This window comes from Apus apus, chromosome 25 (assembly GCF_020740795.1).
Source record: "Apus apus isolate bApuApu2 chromosome 25, bApuApu2.pri.cur, whole genome shotgun sequence".
NCBI lineage: Eukaryota > Metazoa > Chordata > Aves > Apodiformes > Apodidae > Apus > Apus apus.
In genome coordinates, this window is record NC_067306.1 from 3,099,003 (window position 1) to 3,119,587 (window position 20,585).

General features: G+C 49.3%; 1 protein-coding gene across 23 annotated transcripts in view; it reads left to right on the top strand.

Moving 5' to 3' along the window:
• Positions 1-20,585, top strand: part of MAPT (microtubule associated protein tau) — a 60,136-nt gene that overhangs the window by 31,214 nt on the left and 8,337 nt on the right. For 4 of the 23 annotated variants that reach the window (XM_051640335.1, XM_051640333.1, XM_051640334.1 and 1 more), the window contains 12 exons: positions 414-502; positions 1,885-1,971; positions 3,334-3,420; positions 4,986-5,048; positions 7,759-8,643; positions 11,113-11,168; positions 12,140-12,319; positions 13,793-13,925; positions 14,471-14,521; positions 15,127-15,392; positions 18,489-18,581; positions 18,729-18,821. In XM_051640335.1, coding sequence (XP_051496295.1) covers positions 457-502; positions 1,885-1,971; positions 3,334-3,420; positions 4,986-5,048; positions 7,759-8,643; positions 11,113-11,168; positions 12,140-12,319; positions 13,793-13,925; positions 14,471-14,521; positions 15,127-15,392; positions 18,489-18,581; positions 18,729-18,821 — 2,040 coding nt within the window. In that variant the 5' untranslated portion in view covers positions 414-456. The remainder of the gene's footprint in view (positions 1-413; positions 503-1,884; positions 1,972-3,333; positions 3,421-4,985; positions 5,049-7,758; positions 8,644-11,112; positions 11,169-12,139; positions 12,320-13,792; positions 13,926-14,470; positions 14,522-15,126; positions 15,393-18,488; positions 18,582-18,728; positions 18,822-20,585) is intronic. The other 19 variants (XM_051640343.1, XM_051640339.1, XM_051640340.1 and 16 more) reach the window with 19 other exon arrangements.

Genomic DNA, 20,585 nt, shown 5'->3' on the forward strand with positions numbered 1-20,585 from the left:
TCTTCTCTTTGGTGACAAGGCACTCCCTTTCCACTGTCCTCCTCTACTGGATGACCACAAAACGCGCTCCTGCTGGATTTGGAAGCACCAGCATTAGATGCTCCAGGGAGTATTTCAGCACTGGTGTGAAGCCCAATGTGTAACATGTACCTTAAGCTGAGAATTTCCTCAAGCACAATGGTGTTATTTCAGGGCTCATCAGGAAAATAGAACAAAGGAGGTATCTTCTTACAGTGGCTGAAACGGTGGTTGGTTGTTGTTGGCTGATGGCTTCCAACAGGATGTTTAATGCTCCTGGAAATTGGTTCACAAACCAAACGTGTCTGGTGGAGCAGTAGACGGGAACTCACCAGGTGAAGGTGTGTTTGGTCAGGTTTTGCCTGAGGGGTGTTTGTTTTCCCTCTCCTCTCCAGGTACCTTTGCTGAGAGACGGTGGAGCAGCGGCAGGACGTCACCATGATGGAGGATCACGCAGCCAGCCAGGAGAAGCACATCCCATCAGGTGAGCAGCTCCAGGAGGAGATGGGGGAAAGGACCTGCCTTGCCCACTGCTGAGGGAATGACTGAAGTGAGGAGAGCAAGGCCAGCCAGGTGTCCTTGGGGATGAGCAGGAGGAGCTGGTGCGTGTGTCTGGAAGGTTCCTGTGGATCAGGTGTCTGCAGCCAGTGGACAGTGGGGAGACCACAAGATGCTGTGATGTTCAGTCATAGGAAAATGCTGCTCTTGGATATCATTGCCCAGCAGGAGGAGAACAACAACCAGAGTCCAGGGACTAGTGATGATCTTACTGCTGCAGCTTTGCAAATTTGTGTTTCTGTGCTCACTCTTTAGTTTGCTATAAAAATACAGCACTGCTTTTATTTGGAGACACAGCTCAAGGATGCTGCTTGCTGCCTGCTTTTCTCACCTGCACAGGGAGAGGGGGGGGAACTGGTCAGAGAGCTCTGAGAGCAGGGGCCATGCAAGAGTCTTTTGCCTCTTATTTTAGACCTGCATTTCTCAAGAAGCCTTTCCTTTCACATTCCACCATGCGCCACAATTGGGATTGGAAACCCATATCACACCAGCAAACCTGGTGGGACTCACTCCTGGCTATGCTCCATCTAAACATCATCTTAATTTTCTTTTCTTGAGGTGCTTTGGACACAGCTTACACCAGATAAATGGATTGTCTCTGTCTTGGAGAGGATCCATAGCATCCATTCATGCTGGGTTCTGTAATGCATTTCAGTCTGACAGCTCCTCTCAGCTTGTAGCTTCAGCTTTGCACATCACAGGTTCCCAGGGATTTTGCTTGTGTTAGCTTGAATCTTCTTTTCCAAGTCATTTTCTTCAGTTCTCATTATTTGATTTGCTCACACTCCTTGCACAGAGGAGACTTGGGCCTCTTTCCCTGCTCTTCCAAAAGATGACTTTTGCAACCAAGTCTTGGCACAGTCTTGTGTTCTGCATCAAGCCCTTCACAGAGACTTGTGGTTTGCAGTGATGAGGGTGAACACATTGTGGGAGTGTTCAGCAGCCTGCCCTGGGAGGGAGGCTAATGGCTCCAGAAATGGCAGAGAGGGCAACAGTGACTCCAAAGTTGTGCATCTTTTCTGCTTTTGTTGCTAAGATCTCCTTTCCTGCTTGTGTCATGCTTTTCTGTCTCTAGCTGTACAGTTCACTGGGCTTTTCTTTTGCTGGTGGGTTTCTGCTCTTTCCTTTTGGTGGTGACACTGGTGCTTTTGGTTGGCATTTTCACGCTTTGCTTGCTTATTAGTTCAGGAGTTTTAGACTCCCCAGTCACAGTTTCTTGCTGCTGTGGATCTGAGCAATCAGACTTCATAATGCACAGGCCCTAATTTGTAGCCAAGGACTTGTTCTAAGTATTTGAATGTTTTCCAGGCTATCCCCTTCAGATTCCAGTCGATGATGGATCAGATGAGCCTGTTTCTGAAACATCTGACGCTAAGAGCACCCCAACTACGGAAGGTGGGAGCTCTTTGACTTACTGCTTTGAGACCATGATGGATGGGGTCGTGGTAAACCTTGCCAAAAGACTCGCCGTGCCGTGGTCTGGAGGGGTTTCTCAGGGGGAGTGTCTACACTCTTGGACAAATGGTCTTCACTAGTCTCATCACAAGCAATGTTTGCCACTGCAGCATGAGATGATGAGTTTTAAAGGTGGAGAGTGGGTTGGAAGGCAAGAGAAGGTGAAATTTTAATTATAGTTCAGGAAGTTGCCTTTGGTTTGTTTCCTGAAGACTTTTTACACAGTGACCATGAGCTCCTGTTAGCTCTGGGGAGCTGGGAGCAACCCCACATTGTTTGCTCCCAGGGCCAGAGGTCTGCAGTGTTGTGCTCCTCCAAGATACTGGCAGCATGTCCTGGTGGCTGTGTTTGCTTCCAGGGTTAGCTCTACCTAATATCTCTGCCCCCTCTGTATTTACGTGTTCATTAGTACAGTGTGATTCGTGCTGGAATGATGGGGGGGCCAGAGTCTATACACAAAACAAAACTTTGTGCTGATGTGAAGGTTATATTGGTAGGACTCAGGACACATCTGTGCTGCTCCAGGGTGTTATCTGAGTGCCATGTTTGTAGAAAAAACCTAATTCCAAAGTGGTCTGGAGATGTGTTCACTGTTTTAATAAACTGCACTTTTTGTGTTCCTCTGGAGGTTTTAATCCCAAATATCTGCCCCTTGGAGACTTCAGGTAAAGGCATTAGTCTGCAAAATTCATCTAAAAGGAAGATGGACAGAGATGCTGACCAGTTCCAGCCCTGTCCTGCTGGAGGTGTGGGCCAACTGATTCTTGGTGAAGCTGCTCTGTTCCTGGGAATGTGGCTCAAGAAGACAGTCCATAAAACCTGGCTAGTGCAGACTAGGATGTTGTCCCTCATTCCAGTTGGACTGGGACTTGTCATTGGGACATCCCTCTAGTAGGTAGAGACAGGTCTGTCTCAGAGCTGCCCAGAGTGTGGCACAGTCACAGTGCTTGGATGGTTTGTGAAGGTATCCCATGGGAGCTGTTCCTTCCTGCTCCAGACCAATGATGTTCCTGTGCAGATCAGGCACCAGTGACTGTCTTCAGCTTTGTATTTTCAGACAGTGTTTATGGTAAAGCCTCCAGCTGCATAAGGAATATGCTGGAGATGTGTGTGACAGAGGAGACAGCTCATTGTCCCCGTGGTCCTGGCTTTGCTGTGTCACACTTGGTTGTTTCCCTCCACAAGCACTGGCTCATGGGAGGGAGTCAGCTGCTTTTTTGAGCAAGAAGTCCTTCAGGCACGTCCTGGCATCCACAGGGCTTTGCCACTTGATGGCTGTGTGAAAGCTGCATTGTTTTTCAGATGCCACAGCACCTTTAGTGGAGGAAGGAGACCACGAGGATCAGGGTGGTGTCGAACAACACGGGGAGATCCCAGAAGGAACCACAGGTGAGGGAGACTAAGGTGCAGTTTCATCTCTTGATGCAGACAGGGCAGGGAGCTGGACTGGCTAGTGCTTAAAAAGAACACTGCCAAGCCTCTCACAGGCATGCTTTGCTCCTGATGCCTGCTTCTTTCTTCTCCATGGCCTGCAGAAATAATTCCTAGCTTACAATTGTCCTCTTGCCTTCTCCATCCTTGGAGAAACTCGCAGCCTTTTCTTCTCTTTTCCTCAGCTCCACATCTAACAATCTTTCTATCTGGTGTCCCTGTGGTGGCTTCACCTCCTGTCTCCTGCAGATTCCGGTCATCTCTGTCCCTCTGCCAGCAGCCCCATGTTGCTGGTGAGGTGAGGTGGTCACCAGAGGACCTTGCTGCTTGTCTCACTGGTGCTCTGACTCAAGCCCAGCCCCTGCAGTTGTCTCCAAAGTGGCAGGTGAAACCAGGCCACTGCAGCAGTGCTTTGGCTGCTGGTGGGTTTTAAGGATAATGCAGAGGAAGTGAAGTGGCTAATTTAGCCCGAGTGTTCTGTGGGGAATCACTGCATCTGGGCCTGGTTTTCCAGCCAGGGATGGTGTTCTTTCAGAGGTAGAGAGTGAGAAGGGAGTGAGCTGCAGCAGTGCAGGAGAGCAGAAGCTCCTGGGAGAGTCAGGTCTGTATCTGAAAAGTGAGTATGTGTCCCCTGTGTGGTAACCACTAGCTTTTCAAAGATGCATCAGGCAGGACCTGAGGAGGGTAATGGGTGGAAATGGGCTCTTGCCAATGTCCAAACACTGAAGCAAGCCCAGGCTCCCTCAGGCAGTCAGACTGTGTATCCCGTGTCCAGTTCCCAGGCTGCTGGTGGAGCCCTGGGCTGAAATGCAGTTTCTCCCCTGCTAGCAAGGATGAGCAGTCTCTGGTTCTGGATCAGACTGTACCAGGGAGCTAGGAAGAAGCAATGTGTCATGAACTCTGGAAAAAATGGAGAAAACAGAGAAGGTCCTAGTTTGCCTATAGAACTGTGATATACAAGGATAGTTGATTAAGCCAGTTAAAAGTACTCATGTAATAAATTGGAAAAGAGACAAACTGTAAATGTTGTGAAGAAACTTGTGCTTCTCCAAGGAACCAATATTCCTGAAGTGTCAGATTTGTATCAGACACACTTGGATTTGCTGCTGTCAAGTAGCCCTGGCAGAGGTCATCACAGGAAGCAAGGTAGTAGACACTTTCCTGGTGTCTTAACTCAGGTAAGAGTCAGGCATTCACATGCTGCTAGGTGGGAGTAGAAGAGGGGATATAAATGCACAAGCTTCCTTGCTCCTTAATAGCCTGTTTTCTGCACCTCTGCCTGAAGGAGCTTGTACTAACCTGCCACCCAGGATGTGTGAGTTGGTGAATCACTCCAGCACAAGCTCAATAAATCTCACTAAGATCCATCCATGGGTTGATTTCCTTTCTGATACTGCCTTGCTCATCATACAGCACTGATGGGCAGCATCAGCAGGGAGGTTGATTAATTCTCCAGACACACACTTAAACTTAATTGTTGTTTTGATCATGTTTTTCCCATTCTTTCCCTCCTCTGGGACCAGCTGAAGAGGCAGGCATAGGAGCCACCCCCAACCTGGAGGACCATGCTGCAGGAGATGCTCAAGGTTAGTGAATCATCTCTCACTGCTGCCCACACATGTGGCTGGTTTGCTGGTGGCTTGAGAATCTTCTTCTGGAGTGCAGATGCTCTGCACTGTATGAGCAGTTGTACAGTTCTCCCTGTTCCTGACAGGGGAGGGTCATACATGCTTTGAATGTTCCAACATACTCATTTCAGGGAACTGCAGCTTTCCATGCACCAAATTTCTCTTGGTTGGCTGAAGCCCTGGTGCTTGTTTGTCCACTTGCAAACCAGGGTGTCCTCCAGGCTGGAAAAGGAGTCACAGAGCCAGCAGACAGCCAGGAGGAACTGCTCAGCATTGAACAGTCAGTTTTGGACCCTGCATGTCACACATGGGAGAAGTGAATTGTTTCTCCAATTACTGTGTATCTTTCTAGCTTGAAATGTCTCAAACCTACTCACTGGTGATCTGACTTTAACAGGAAGGGTGGTGTTTTTTTCTCACCCCAGTCCTAGGGAATGTGACTGGCAAAGCCAGCTACAGTGGGCAGTGAGCATTTTTTGATTGTGTGTCAGCTCAGAGGAGTCAAGAAATGATCCAGGAACATCCTGGCTATCTGGAAAGCTTCTCCTGACCCTGCTCAGTTCAGACTTGACTGAAAACTTCAGGGTGGGATTTTCCCAAAGCACCCAGTGCTTTGACTTAGGTGTTCAAACTCACTTTGATATTGCTCTCTAATTCGGTGTGCTGGTTAAAATCTTAGTTAAACCCCATTTGTAAGGTAGTTTTCTGTGCAGTAGATGTAACAAATTCCTCCAGCTGCTTGGGCAGCATCTTTCCTCCTCACGGCTGTATTAGTGCATTTCCAGACATCCATGTCTTTGCCTTCTCAGCTCAGGGCAGAATTCAGGTTGTCTTTGCCTTCCATACACAGATGTGCACAGTTATGTGCAGTCTGCTCTCTACTGACAAAACAAAACCTCTGCTTGCCTGTCCAGTGGTTCTTGGACTAGCAACTCTTCTGGATTTAAAATAGTGGCACAACTACAAAAAAAAAAATCAAGACTGCTAGCAGGAGAGGGGTGAAGTTCTCTCTTCTGTCTGCCGTGCTCAGTCTGGTTCTGTTTCTCATCAGATTTTTAGCAAGACCTCTCTGTACTGTCCTGGGATCTTTCACTTGTCAGATATGGGGACACAGCTAGCTGGAGCTCTGATAGAACCTACCTAGGATGTTTCTAGGTTCTTATGTAAATTGTTACTTCTCTGAAAGTGGATTGAGTTGTAATAATGCTCTGCTTCCTTTTAATGGTTCTCTGTGATTCAGAAGAAAATGTGATTGTCAATCCACACACAGAGCCTTGGATATCTTTTCACTTCCATGTTGTTATTTTCCATAAGAAATTATCCATGACAGTCTGCTGGCTACTGCATGACCCCCCTCCAAGTCCTTGTGGTTATAAAAGGTGCTTCTTGAGGCCACATTTCAGATACTGCCTGTCAATAGGTGCCAATTTGGGATTTCTCTTAAACCACCATTTCTGAGGTCTTTATGTGGTACTTTCACTTAGCCATTATGGTTAAAATGGGGAGAACATTGATCAAATGTCAGTTCTTTTTCTGATCTTGTTTGTTGATCTAACAAAGCCACAAATGAAATCTCAGTACTGAAGTTCTCTCATCTAGCTCCATAGCTCACCTGATCAGTGCTCAAAAAGACCAAACAATATTTGAAGCTGGACAAGTTAATAGTATAAGATGCACATTCTTACTAGGGCAGTTGACTTTAAAGCAATTTAAGTGTGTTCAGGATGAATTCTCCATTGCTCAGTGCATCTTTACTTCACTTGAATGAATTTCTAACAAAAAAGCTCCAGCTCAACCAGAATATATGGCTTAATGCAGCAATTGTTGGGTGAAATTGTAAAGGTCTGTGTCATGCATGAGATCAGCAGTAGAACATAATTCTCTCTTTTACGGTCCCCCCAAAATAAGATCTGTGTTTCTGTGACCTTAAGTTTTGGCTCTTAAATGTCACACTTTCCTCTCTGCCCAAATGGTGGAGCCCTAATGAGTCTGAGTGGTTGCACAGTCCGAAGGCTGTGTGGCTTAATTGCAGTCCTTTCCACTGAGGCCATCAGCTCCACTGACAGTTGAAATACAGGAAAAAGAGAGAAGACATAGAAGTGCTCTTCCCCAAGCTCATCAGGAATAAGAATGTTCTGGAGAAGAAGGCAGAGATGGTTTGAGCTGTGGGAGGATATAACTGGTGCCATGGTCTGCATGGACATCTCCTGCAAAGGAGGAGAGGACTTGAAGGAGTCTGTAAGCCTGGGAAAGAGGGGAGGGTGTGGAACCTGTTTTGTTCTGGCCCTTGAGGCAAGAAGAGGTGGTCACTGCCTAGCAAACTGGTGGTCCAGTGGTGGTGTTAGATCAGAAAATGGTTGTATTCTTGGCTTCTGAAAACCCCTAGAGCTAAACTAGCTCTGAGACCAGGTCCAGCAAGGAATCTGGTCTCCCACCTGCTGTGGCTGTCATTGTTCCTGATTCCCATGGGGATCAGAGCTTCTTTCAAGGCCAAAACCCCTCTAGAAGTGAGTTGTCTCTTCAGTGGGACAATGTGGGACTTGCTTTTTTCCTCTAGATTGAGAGCAGAAATCTTTAGTCTCTCTTCAGCATTACATGTCTGACTACTCTTTGCCATGTCTGTGCTAATTCTTTGCCCATGCTTCATATCCTGCATCTTCAACTCCAGGGGAGCCAAGCTCTCCACAGCTACAGCCTGGCCCTCAGGAACGTGTGGGAGATGCAGTAAAAAGAGAAAGCCAACCCACAAAGCAGGTAGCTGGGGTTCTTCAGCAGCCTCTTCTGTCACACGAAATGAAGGCTACAAGAGCAGCTCCCACCAAAATCGAGGTCACCATTCCAATACCTCTGGATATGTACCAAAACTCCAGAGCTTCTGAAGACATCAGTGAGTTATGGGATCATCGAGGCAGAGAAGGCATTGGTGTGGATCCAGCACTGGGAACAGAGCTAGGTCGTGGTGTGCACCCTGAGGGGTTGGCAGGAGCAGGTGGCACAGATGACTCTCCTTTATGTACCAGAGCTCCTTTAAAAGAAGATGCTGGTGGATGGGAAAGAGATGAGGACCGTGATATTGATGAAACTTCTGAGCAGCATGTGCTTTCCTTGGTGGGACAGCATGTTTCACCAGGGCCTGAAATGGGCTTGTGTCCAGCAACAGCCAAGGAAGCTCTTGAAGAACATGCCATGGAAAAAAACAAGACCAAAGATGTCCTCAGAGACATACCAGGAGAGGCACTTCTTGTTGAAACTGAGTCACATGAAGCTGGAGAGGATCAGCGGGAGAGGAAACAGCCACTGGGGGGGAAAGAAGACACAGAGGTCACCCCTTCTGAAGTCATTCCCAAGAAAGAAGCAGAGCTCAGGGAGGGAGAAGATTCTAGACCCTTGCTAGAAGCAGCCAAACTCCCTGTTGAGTTAAAAGATGAGGTGGAAGACAAGGATGTTCCTTTGGAAGAGGCTGTGACAGATACAGGAGAGTGCCGGACGCCCAAGAGGAAACCCCGTGTCCCCAAGGCAGATCAGGCCATCAGTCACGTCCCGCTCCTGAAAGGTGTGTGCAACATTTGCTGCCCTGAGCTCACCTGGCTGGTGGTTTGCTCTCGACAAGGCTGCCTGAACCAGTACTTCAGCTTGCTGCCACCTCTCCAATCCTGCTGCTTGGGACATGGCCTGGACCTTTGCTGCAAACTGATCAACAAGGCGCCGCTGCTTCTCCCTCCCCCTCCTTCCCTTTTCAGTTTAATCCTGGGTGTCCTGGTGTACTTGCCAGTCCCTTATGCTTCGGTTTTGCGTCCCTTGCATGGTGCTGGCGTGTCCCTGATCATGCTTTGTTGACCTGTTTTTGGTTTGGTTTCCTTGGATCTGTGGGGTGGGCACTTTAACTCACACCTGGCACCTTCCCAGAGGAGATGAAGACCCGTGGACATTGTTCTGGCATGTTGGAGCAGGGCTAACCCAGCGTGCTGCAGCTTTGGTCCAGCAGGACACGTGCCATCTGGTTTGCATGTGTCTGATCCAGTAACTCTTTGCCTTTCCTGAAGAGGAGGGAGGAGGAAAAAGGCAAGTGAGATGGCAGATTTAACCATGGAAAAGGCTCCACATTAGTCCTGTTTCTTGTACTTTTCCCTTCAATATCTACTACTGACTGCTGCTGAAGGCCAGGTCGGAACCTTTGGCCACTACAGGCCATGTCTGATGCTCTTACAAAGCATCCTTCTCTGATCCCAGTCCTAGATGGCCTGTCCCTGGGTGGGCCAATGTGATGGCTGATGTGGGGGGTTCTGTGGGAGCTGCCTGTGTGGGGTCTGGCCCTTGGGTGCATCCAGCAGTGTGTGGGGCTGGGCTGGGAGGGCAGTCAGCCCCCAAACCTGCTGCAATCTCAGTCTTAGTTGTCTAGGAGGAAGGTCTGAGTTCACCCCTCAAAGCACAAGTATCCCTGCCAGCAAAGCAGCTCTTAGATGTTTTCTCTCTCCAAGAGCTCTTTTCCACCTTTACCGGGACTCGGAGGGATGTCACTGGGAGCCCTGCACAGTGGCCAGATGCAGGTTTTGCAGTGAGTTGTGTTAATAACCTGGGGCAGCAAGACATGCCTCAAAACCCAATGATGTCTCACCAGGTTGCACCTCAGCCCTGGCTGTCCAGGGCCTGGCCTGGGCTCTGCTTTTCATCCCAAAACCTGGCTTGGCTGCTTCCATTGCCTTGGAAATCCCACCTCTCTGGTTTGTAGCAGAGAGAAGTGTGCTCTTTGCTGCGTGGGGTTCATCAGGAAATGGTTGATGTAGCTTTTTCCATTGGAGCTAAGGCTCATTCTGTATTTCTCGTTGTCCATGACCTCATTAACCAGCAGGAAGCTTCACACACGTGCTGCAGGGCATCACAGCCTGGCTTGCTATCCCTGGCATCAGAGCCTGGAAGCCATGGCAGGTTGGGGATGCATTGCCCAGAGTCAACCAGTTTCTGATTAAATAGGAGGAATTTCTTTTAATTAATTAATGGCCTTTTCCTGACTTTGTGGCTGTTCAGCTCCAGCCTTGCTCCAGTCTGTAGTTGAAGCGAATTTGGGAAAGACAGTGCATGCAGCAGTTCTGGGGGTTGGCTGCAAGGATGGGTCAGGGTCATCCATGGGGGATTAACAACATTATTCATGTCACTGGGAAAGGGTTGACCCCTCAGGGCAAGTTTCCAAAACACTGGGGAGAAAATCAGCAGCTTTTCCTCCCAGATTAGGGAGGAATTAGCTGAAGACTGGGAAAAGGGGTTTTGTTGTGAGTGCCTTAGTACAAACATTACATCCTCCCTGTTTCTAATCTCCTAATTAGCAATCCTGCAGTCTGTTTCGCTTGTAGACTAATGCGACAACACACTGAAATATCGTCAGTCACTCTGTGCTTGATAGAGATCAAGTAGGACAGGAGCTAAAACCTTAAGACCCTGCAGGGTCTGACCCAGATCAGAGGCTCTGGGAAGGCAGAAAGCAGCGTGTCAGGAGAGATGGGGAGTAACAAGAGCCAGGTGTTTGCTGTGCAAATTTAACACACTGCACAACTTTAAATGAGATCATGGACAACCTCGTGCTGGCACGACTGGGGCATCCTTCAGTTTTAGTCTTTTTTGAATGTATTTCTTGGCATTGGGGTGTTTTGGAGAGGGAGATTGATGTTTAGGGTGGAAGGGAAGTGTTCCATCCTAAGTTGACCAGATGCTGCTGGAACTGAGTGGAGATGTGGACAGAATGGTCTCATACAGACCTTGTTCCACGTGTCTGGTGCTCCAGTGGTGACTAATGCTGCTGGTGCACAGGATAACCTAGTAACTCAGCATGTGTTTACAAGGTGGAAGTATTTCTGCAAGGAATGAGTGACTTTGTAGTGTTTCTAGGAGTAGTATTTAATTTAAAGGAGAGCAGGAACATGGAACACGCACTCAGCATGCATGCTGCTGTAGCACAGGCATCATCAACTCCCTAGAGTGTAATGACCAGTCCCAGAAAGTGTTAACTGTGTGTTTTTCTGTTTGTCAGGTCGTATTGACAGCAAAGACAAGGAAGGGACTGAAGCTGAGGAAAAGAAACCAAAGGTAAGCTAAAAATGCTAAAAAACAAAACCAGAGGTAATACTAGCCCACTGAGTGCTGTGCATGTTCCTGACTCCCTCTCCTGCTCTCCTGGACTGCAGTTGTGCCTCTTAGGAAACCTTGCCATTATTTTCCATTCTTCCATCTGTCTTTCAAGAGTGTTTTTATTTTTCATTCCTTCACCCTGATTTGGATGGTGCAATCCATGGTGGTCTTTGAGGGCAAAGGATTGAACCAAATCTAAACGAGACATGTAGCACAGGGTGTTGGGTGGGTGCTTAAAGAAATCATTTCCTCAGCCTCTGAGCAGAAAGCAACCAGTTGGCTTTACTGGGGCAAACTGGTGTGAAAGCAGACTCCAAACTGGGCTGGGCTGCACTGGGGAGAAGCACCATAAGATTGAAAAAGGCAAGATGTGATTAAAAAATTGAATTTAAATAATCTAGGCCTTGCAGATGCTTGTTCTGAGTGAGGAACAGTTTAATAGTGGGTAAATTCCAGAAGTTCACAAGTATCTGTCACACTTATTTGGAGGAGGTTTAGTTGAGCTGGTCATTAGCCTGGCTAGTGCCTGGAGGAGATAATGGACAAGCTGATGGACAGTTTAGTGGCTAAAGCATTAAAGATGAAGAATGTTGATGGTGCTGTACCTGCCAGTGGAGCACACACAGGCTTTGGAAGCAAACAGAGCAGTTCAGGTGGGAAAATGTGCTACTGGTGTGGAGGGTGATGGCAAGGACAGGGTGTCACAGGTGACACTTTCCCCAGGAAGGGGCTTGGGTGGGAGGGACAGAGCTGAGGTGCAGCCATGAGACCCCAACAGTGCTGCAGGGAGAGGGCAATACCAAACACCTGTCCCACACCCACTCCTGTATTGCACCTTCTAATCCTATTTATTGCTGGTGATCCCCTTTTGTTTCCCTCCCGAACTGATTTTTATTTTGTTCCCATTTTATTTTGTTTCCATGTTTAAGAAATCCTCACCTTCCACTGCCAAACCCCCAGGCGATAGACCCTCCATCCCCCCCCAACGACACACCTCCTCTAGCACAGCCCCTTCGAAAACACCCTCCAGCCCTGCCTCCACCTCTAAACGAGTCTCTTCTGTCACATCCCGACCTGCCAGTACAGGAACACAAGAAACAAAAGCCAAGGTAAGGAGATGGGATGTGAGAGAGGCAAAGCTGCCTTGGGCAATACCTTAAGGCATTCCTGACACTGCTTGGCTGGGCAGTCTCTCCTTGTCCCGTTCAGTGGAGAGGGTGGGTTTTGCTTCTTCCAGTGGCCATGGCCAGGCTTGGCTCCAATTTTGGTGTTTGAAGCAACTGAGTCCTTCTCACCAGCAGGTAGGACCCCTGCTCTGCAGCCAGAATTCCCATTGCTGGAGGGTGTTACCTGGGCTCCCTGAGGCGTTTCCAGGTCCCTTTATGCTTCTTGGTGCTCTGCTTTGCAGCTCTGTGTGGTGTTCTGTGGGTGCGTGGGCTGTGAACAGCAGATGTATTTGAGATGTGCCAGATCTGCCAGGTGCTCCACAGAGGACAGGGAATGCACACACATCCATGCCTCATTCTGCTGTGTAAAAAGTAGCTCGGAGTTCCCCTTTGTGGGGTTTAGTCATACAGATACACCCATGGTGAGGGAAAGGGTGGGAGATCCCAGGTCACAGACCTTGGGATATGTGGTCTTACTGTGGTAGGGATTGGGATGGCTCTGCTCTGGGTCCCTGCTGCCTTGGGACCAGTCGGCTTGGAGGACAGCTGAGAGAATTGAGGCTGTTCAGCCTGGAGAGGAGAAGGCTCCAGGGAGAGCTTAAAGCACCTTCCAGTGCCTGAAGGGGCTCCAGGAAAGCTGGGAAGAGACTGCACAAGGGCAGGGAGGTATGGGATGAGGAGGAGTGGATTAAAACTGGAAGAGGAAGATTTAGGTGAGACACGAGGAGGGAATTCTTTGCTGTGAGGGTGGTGAGAGCCTGGCCCAGGTTGCCCAGGGAAGCTGTGGCTGCCCCATCCCTGGCAGTGTTGAAGGGCAGGTTGGATGGGGCTTGGAGCAACCTGGGCTGGTGGGAGGTGTCCCTGCCCATGCAGGGGGTTGGATCTAGATGATCTTTATGGTCCCTTCCAACTCAAACTATTCCATGATTCTGTGTTTTTCATGAGCTTTTGTACACAGACCAGCATAAGAAGATGATAGTTTTGGGGAGGCTTTTCTGGAGGGTCAGCAGACAAATATATAAGCAGTTTACTGCAGTTTACACACCATGACGTGGCACAGTGGTGTGTTCAGGTGAGGATAAACGAATTGCTTTTGTTTGGGGTCTGGCACTGTGCTCCTGAATGAAGCCTCCGGTGTGGGCAGTGGATTTATTTACCTTCTGTACAAAATTCTAGCAGGACAGGAGAAACAAAATTAGAAAACAGAGAAAAGAGTTGCATGTTATTTCTTAACCAAGCCTGAGCGTGTGGTGAATAACGCAGCTGAAGCTGAGAGCTCACATGGGAGAGCAGCACGGATACTCGGCCAGTCCAGGAGTGGCTGTGCAAGGACATGTCTTGTGTGGCCCATGAGGAGTGACAGCCCATCCCTGGGCAGATCCCTCTACAACCAGCCTTTCCCCCTTGCCTCTCCAGGGCCCGGAGATGAGAGTTGGCACCAAGACGGCCACGCCGCGCTCCGCTGCCGGGCAGGCCCAGAGGAACTCCAGCAATGCCACCCGCATCCCAGCAAAGACCCCCACAGCCCCCAAGACACCTCCCAGCTCTGGTAAGTGATGGTGAGAGCAACGTGCAGCCACCTTCAAGGTGCCTCTGACTCTAGAGGTTCTGCTTTGGGGGTTGTGAACAAGGGGACATGCACAGCACTGAGAAAGGGCCTGGGAAGAGGCTGTGGTGATTCAAAGCTGCTCGGGCTCCTCACGGGACTGTGAGTGCACAGCTGGGGATGGTTCCTCTGGAATGAGCCTTTCTGGGTGCTACTTTCTCTGCTCTGTTCACACAGTTGACAGTGTGTAGGAAGATTTAGGCAGCTCCTTTTTTTGTTTTTTTATCCACCTATTCCTGTTCTCTTGACAATATTTCACAAAGACCAGGGGCAAGAGGATCAATTCTTCTATTGCAGGAGTGGAGATTAGCCCATTACTCTCAGAGAAGAACACCCCAGAAAGCATCAGACAGTGTGTATTTCCATTAAAATGGTGCATTTCAATGAACATATGTATGTTTTATACTTAACCAGAGCTGTATAAAACCTTAAATCAATTAATTTTCCAGCTTCATTATGTTTAAACATCTTTCTAATTAATTAAACAGGCAGAAAGGAGCAGAAAAAACCACCTCCTGCAGCAGCAAAGTCTGAGAAAGGTGATGTTTAAGGGTTTTATTTTCTTTTTTCATTTCTTTTCAGACTGGGGACAGTTCTAAGCTGCTGAAAGATCAGCCTGATTTAAATTTCATATAAGTTTCTAAAAATGCTTTCAAATTTCTAATAGAAAAATGGTTTTGTTTGAGTGACTTTTGTCTGTAATTTGTCATGCATGCAAATGTCATGTTTGGATGGGGAATCTTACCAAGGATACAGGCAATGAAGACCATCTTCCTTCTGAGATACTAGGAAATTGCCTTTAATCACAGTTTTGTCTCCAAAATGAAACAGAAGGAAGTGCAGCCACTTTCCCCCTGCTGATGGTCTGCACTGGCAATAGCTGGTGGGCCCTGGGATCATAGGATGTGTGGGGTTGGAAGGGATATTAAAAGGTCATCTAGTCCAGCTCCCCCTGCAGTGCTCAGGGACCTGCAGAACTAGATCAGGTTGCTCAGAGACTCATCAAGCCCGACCTTGAATATCTGCAGGGATGGGACCTCCACCACCTCTCTGGGCAACCTGATCAACCCCCAAAAGGTGGGGAAGGGGCTGCTTTCCCAGGTGGCTTATCCTGTCCTTACCTCCTTCTGTCTGCAAACTTCAGGTGAGCAGCCAAAATCTGGAGACAGAAGTGGTTACAGCAGTCCTGGCTCCCCGGGGACTCCGGGCAGCCGTTCCCGCACTCCTTCTCTGCCCACCCCCCCAGCCCGGGAGCCCAAGAAGGTGGCAGTGGTTCGTACGCCGCCCAAATCTCCAGCCTCTGCCAAGACCCGTGTCCAGCCCTCAGCTGCACCCATGCCTGACCTGAAAAATGTCAAGTCCAAAATTGGCTCCACTGAAAACCTGAAGCACCAGCCCGGAGGTGGCAAGGTAAATGTGCACTCTGCTTTCCAGGGGCCCGTCTGTAGGGACAGCGGGTGCTCACCGCTGCAGCTGGGAAGGCAGAGCCCTCCCTAGGTCAGCAGCAGCCCAGCTGGGGTCAGAGATAACAGCAGTGGGCAGGCATGTTTCAGCTCCTCTCCAGCCTGATCTGGTTTTGGAGCTTTTGGGGCTGATTGGGTTGGGTGCTTGTCTTGAAATTGCTTCCCTGGCTTAGTGCAGCACAGCTGTCCCACAGAGGGGACTGCAGAGAGCTTGTGATGGGGCTTTCCTGGAGTGGTCAGCAATGACATTCCCTCATGGTGTCCATTAGGGAGAGCAAGTTGTGACCTGCAGCCCTAACGAGGTCAGGGTTGTGTTTCTGACTCCTGTCCTGTGTGCTCTGGAGCAGACCCTGCAAGGCTGCCTCCATCTCCTCATTAGTGAGCAGACAGGGTGGTCTCCTCCCCACGAGAGTCCCAGGCTTGGCACGTGTTTCAGAACGTTGTGATTTTGGATCCAATTCTGTTGGTGAGGTTTTGGATTGTGTTCTGTGATCAGGTGCTGTCCTGATATTTGATGCAGTCTGGTGTGGCCAGAACTGGTGGCACTGTTACCCTATCAACCACTAGTACTTTTCACTCCTAGGGAGGCTGTTCAATGAGCAGCAAAGTGGTCTCTGTGCTCCACGTGCTTGGGAATGTGGGTCTGATGTTCAATCTTACAAGCCCAGCAGAAGGGAGTTGGGGTGAGGAATTGGTGTGAGCTGATTCCTCCTTGTGAGGAGCAGCAATGTGTGGTGACCCTGCTCCAGCTGGGGTGCTGGCTGCTCAGCACCCATCTGAGCTGCACTGTGTGGCTGTGTCCTGAGCCTGTTATTAAATCCTCCTTGTTGCACGGGTGGAGAAATGGAAGTTCCTGTGGCTGGTGGAGGCCTGGTGGCTCCTACACAGATGTGAAATGACAGAACTCCACATCTGTGGCCCATCTGGTCAGGAGTCCTCATGTGCTTCTGCTTGCCTGTCCAGGGGGAGAAATGCTGCCTTGCAGACCATGCTCTGCAGCTGCTAATGCAACAGAGCCATAACAATCCCCCCAAGTGCATTGCATGCCATTTTGTGCAAGGAGGTGACTCTGAATGTTTGACTTTGGCATGGGGAGAGGCTTTGAGATGGCTTCTCCTCACCAGCTGAAACACCAGTGTGCTTTTCCACTTCCTTACCTGCATTTTTCACCCTGACTGGTAATTTACTGGACAATGCACATCTTGCTTTGTACCAAATCCAGGGAGGCTCTGGAGCCTGGGTGGGACTGGTCATTGGTCCTGAGCAGAGCAGCATGTGTCCTTCCAGCTTGTCCTAGGCCCTCAGCCCTCTTGCCCACTTGGCACAAGGTTTAAGTTTTTCCTGCTGCCCCCACAAAATGCTGCTTTCCAGGGATTTTAGAAGGAACCCTTCCCTTTACTGTGAATTGGTTAAATTGGCTGCTTGTTCTTTTTAATCCAGCTTTTACCAGTTTTCTTTTTTAATTTGTTAGCTTCTCTCTCAGGCAACATGTTGTCTATTGTTGTCACTGAAAGAGTAAGAACAGCTGAAATTGGGGCAATTCACTGGGGAGAATGGCTGGATGCTCTGTTGGGGATTTTGTTGAACATGAGGCTGCCCTTAGCAGAACGATTGCAGCAGGGGCAGAAGGGGCTGTGTGCAATGGGTTTGATTTTTAGGGTGGCCAGAAGATGGGTCTGGAGCCTGATTTCCACGTGGATTTCATCCTGCCAGCCTAGGGAAGCAAAGGCAGGTGGGGCACATGTGCAGCAGTCAGCCAGGCCAGAACTCTTCCAGTGTTTCTGCTTTGAGCACTTCTGTTGTTGCTGGGTCAGTGAGTGCTGCTCTGGCAAAGCCTGGTCCAGCAGAACTGGGTCCTCATTTGCGGGGATAGTTGGTGTGAACTTGGAAAATGATGCTGGAGGTGTGTGTCAGCCTGGGGGCTTCTCAGGCTGCTAAACCAGGGCAGAGTGAGGAGCTCTCCTTGCAGCAGCAGGCTGGGGTCACACTGTCTCCTGAGGGAGCACAGGCCTTACCTGCCTGCTGTTTGTTTTTTTTTCCTGCATTTACCTCTGGTTTGTACTTAAGATAGGTTGTAAAGCCAGTCCAGTTCACACAGGGGGAAGAGCAGGGACTATTTTCATATTTGTCTTGTCTGGAATAGCTGCTCCTGTGCATGGGCCAGCTTAGCTACCCTTATCAAACCCAAACAGGGATAATGAGCCCTGAAAGGAAACAGCTCAATTATTTAGTCCAAAACTCTGTGTGTGTGGGGGAGAGAGCAGACAGGCCTTGGGCCTGGGGTGGGTGGGGTGGTGAGTTCAGCCCGGTGTGTGGTTCCCCTGGGACACCAAGCCATTCCAGCCTCTCTCCCACCTGAGGTGGTGTCAGGAATAGGCAGTAGAGCCTTTAGGGTTGGGCTGTGCTGCCGCTTTCATCACCCATCCAGGAGTTATCACAGTAGGCAGGGCCCTGCATCCCTGGCAGCCTTTGCTTTTTCTTTTTGTGACTGTAGAGGGAGTTTGAGCCCTGCACAACGCAGAGCTCAGGTGTCCTCTCCGAGGCAGTGCTGGACACACAACTCCTGCTCTCCAGCCTGCACCCCTTGGCCCGGTTTGCTTCAGCTGCTGGAATGTGAGGCCGTGTCTGTCTGTCTCAGAGAGGGAACATTCTGCCCGGCATGGAGCTGGGGCTGAGCAGGCACTTTCCTCTCAGCTCCATCCTTCCACTGGCTCTGCAGAAGCTGAGGCTCAGCCCACCTGATGCCTTCCAGCCTATTTACTGCCCAGCAAGTTCCTTGTTTTGTTCAATGAAAGAAAATGGGATGACCTGGCTTCTTCCTGGTGTTTCTGGCCTTACTAGCCAGACATATCCAGTCTCTAGCTAGACCCTGCCCACCTCCATCTTCAGTTTCCAACCTATGAGTAGACAAATCTCTGCAGCAAGCCAGAGATTCTCCTTTGCTCTTGGCTCTGGAAGGCAGGCTCCTGGTTTTAGTGATATAACTCATGGTCAAGCTGCAGATGGTCATGTTGTTTTTCACACTCTTTTCTGGCTACCAAAGGTGCAGATAATTAATAAGAAGCTGGACTTTAGCAGCGTTCAATCCAGGTGTGGCTCAAAGGATAATATCAAACACATCCCAGGAGGAGGCAGTGTGAGTACCTTCACACTTTGAATGCACTATAATAGTTCTTATTATAAGTGGCATGTTGTGTACACTAAACCACCAATGCTATCTGCAGCGACCCTGCCACCAGATAGCAATTGGTGACGTGCAATGACTCTTTTCTGGCTACCAAAGGTGCAGATAATTAATAAGAAGCTGGACTTTAGCAGCGTTCAATCCAGGTGTGGCTCAAAGGATAATATCAAACACATCCCAGGAGGAGGCAGTGTGAGTACCTTCACACTTTGAATGCACTGTAATAATCCTTATTATTAGTGGCATGTTGTATACACTAAATCTCCAATGCTATCTGCAGCAACCCTGCTGTCAGATAGGGATTGGTGACGTGCTGTCCTTTAACCCCATTAACCTCAAAGACATGGTTAGATCAACCCTAACAAGTCCTGTACATGCCCGACATGGACAGAACTAACTGACCCATGTGGAAACCATGTCTGTAACAAAATATCCTGTTAACCCAAAGGTTTTACACTACCTGGGAGGCTGGATGCCTCACTGTCTGCAGGCTGGGTGGCCTTTAGCAGGCAGTGAAGGAGTTGCTGATGCATTAGGTGGAATAGATTTATACAGCAAACACAGTCCTTGTTGCTTGATATACTGCTAAGTTGCACCTTACTCTGCACAACATGTGAAAACACAGGTATCCTGCCCCTTTCCATCAGGCAAATATGATCCAGGCAAATATTAAGCTTCTCCTTGCCCATGGAGGCTGAGCCTAAATTAATATGGAATTAATTGATTTGAACACTGCCATTCCCAATCATTCCCACATAAATAGCCAGACTCAGCTTTCAGTTACTGTGCCAGAAACCTGGAGAAACTCCATAGAGGTTGGTGGATTTACACCAGTCTCTCTGGAGACAAGAATTTGGGTCCAGGAAAGATGATGGACCAAGGAAGGAGCATCACTGAGACCCCAAACAGTGTGACCCAGAGTCTGTGATTGCCTGGTCTGTGGCCATCTGAGAAAGCTTTCTGGTACCTCTCAGATGTTCCCAATGGATTTTCTTGGTGCTGTTTTTGATCTCTGGGGATGCCCTCCCTGAGAAACTGAGCGTTGCAGAGGGCTTGGCACCTGAGCATTGAGACATAACTGGGTTTGCAACCTCCATCTTAAATTGGATGATATTCTGCATTTATTTAAGGGGTCAGAGCAGCTGCTTTGCAGAGGTCAGACCTCTGTGGAGCAGGTTCCCTGCTTGTTCTGCTCTGTCTTACCCCGGGGTCCTGCACTGGCTGGGCTGCCTGCTTACAGCAGGAGCTGGTCTTCCTCCCCAGTCACCTCTGCTGCAGCAGCACAGGGTGCTGAGCTCACCCTTCTCTCCACTGAGAGCTCACACCGTGGGTGAGCGTTGGCAGCTGCAGTGGGTTAAGAAAGATCTGGATTTGTGGCTGGAGGTTGTCACCCCTCCCAGTCTGTGCCAGCACTGCTGGGTGTGCTGGCTGACAGGGACAGCAGCAGCTCAGCTGGGAGCACAGCATGTGCTGCTGTGGCACGGGCTGTCCTGGGGGTCTTCCCAGAGAGGGGCAACAAGAGACCACCATCAAGAGATGGCCATCATGTCTCAGTCCTCCATGGCATTGCCAGCAGGGCCTGCCTGCTCAGCCAGTGCTGCTTCAAGAGGAATTTACTCTTGGTGCAATAACCTGGGGTTGGGATCTTTATTTGTTTTCCAACCCAGTGGATGCTCTTGACAGGATGATGTGTTAGGCATGACCACTGCTGATGCTGAGAGGTGGGACCCCCAGGTCTCTGGCACTGGTTTCTCAGGCAAGCAACTCAGTGCCCCTTTTCCTTCCTTGCTAAAATGGGGAAGACCCATCTCTGCTCCCCAACAGGAGGGTAAGGGTTTGTGGAGTTTAAAAAAAGGGAACTGGGATGAGAGCAGAAAGTGTTTCAGTTGCTGATTGCTTGCTCTGGAAATGGGATGTCTTTCAATCCCAGGTCCCAGTGGTTCCCAAGTTGCTCAT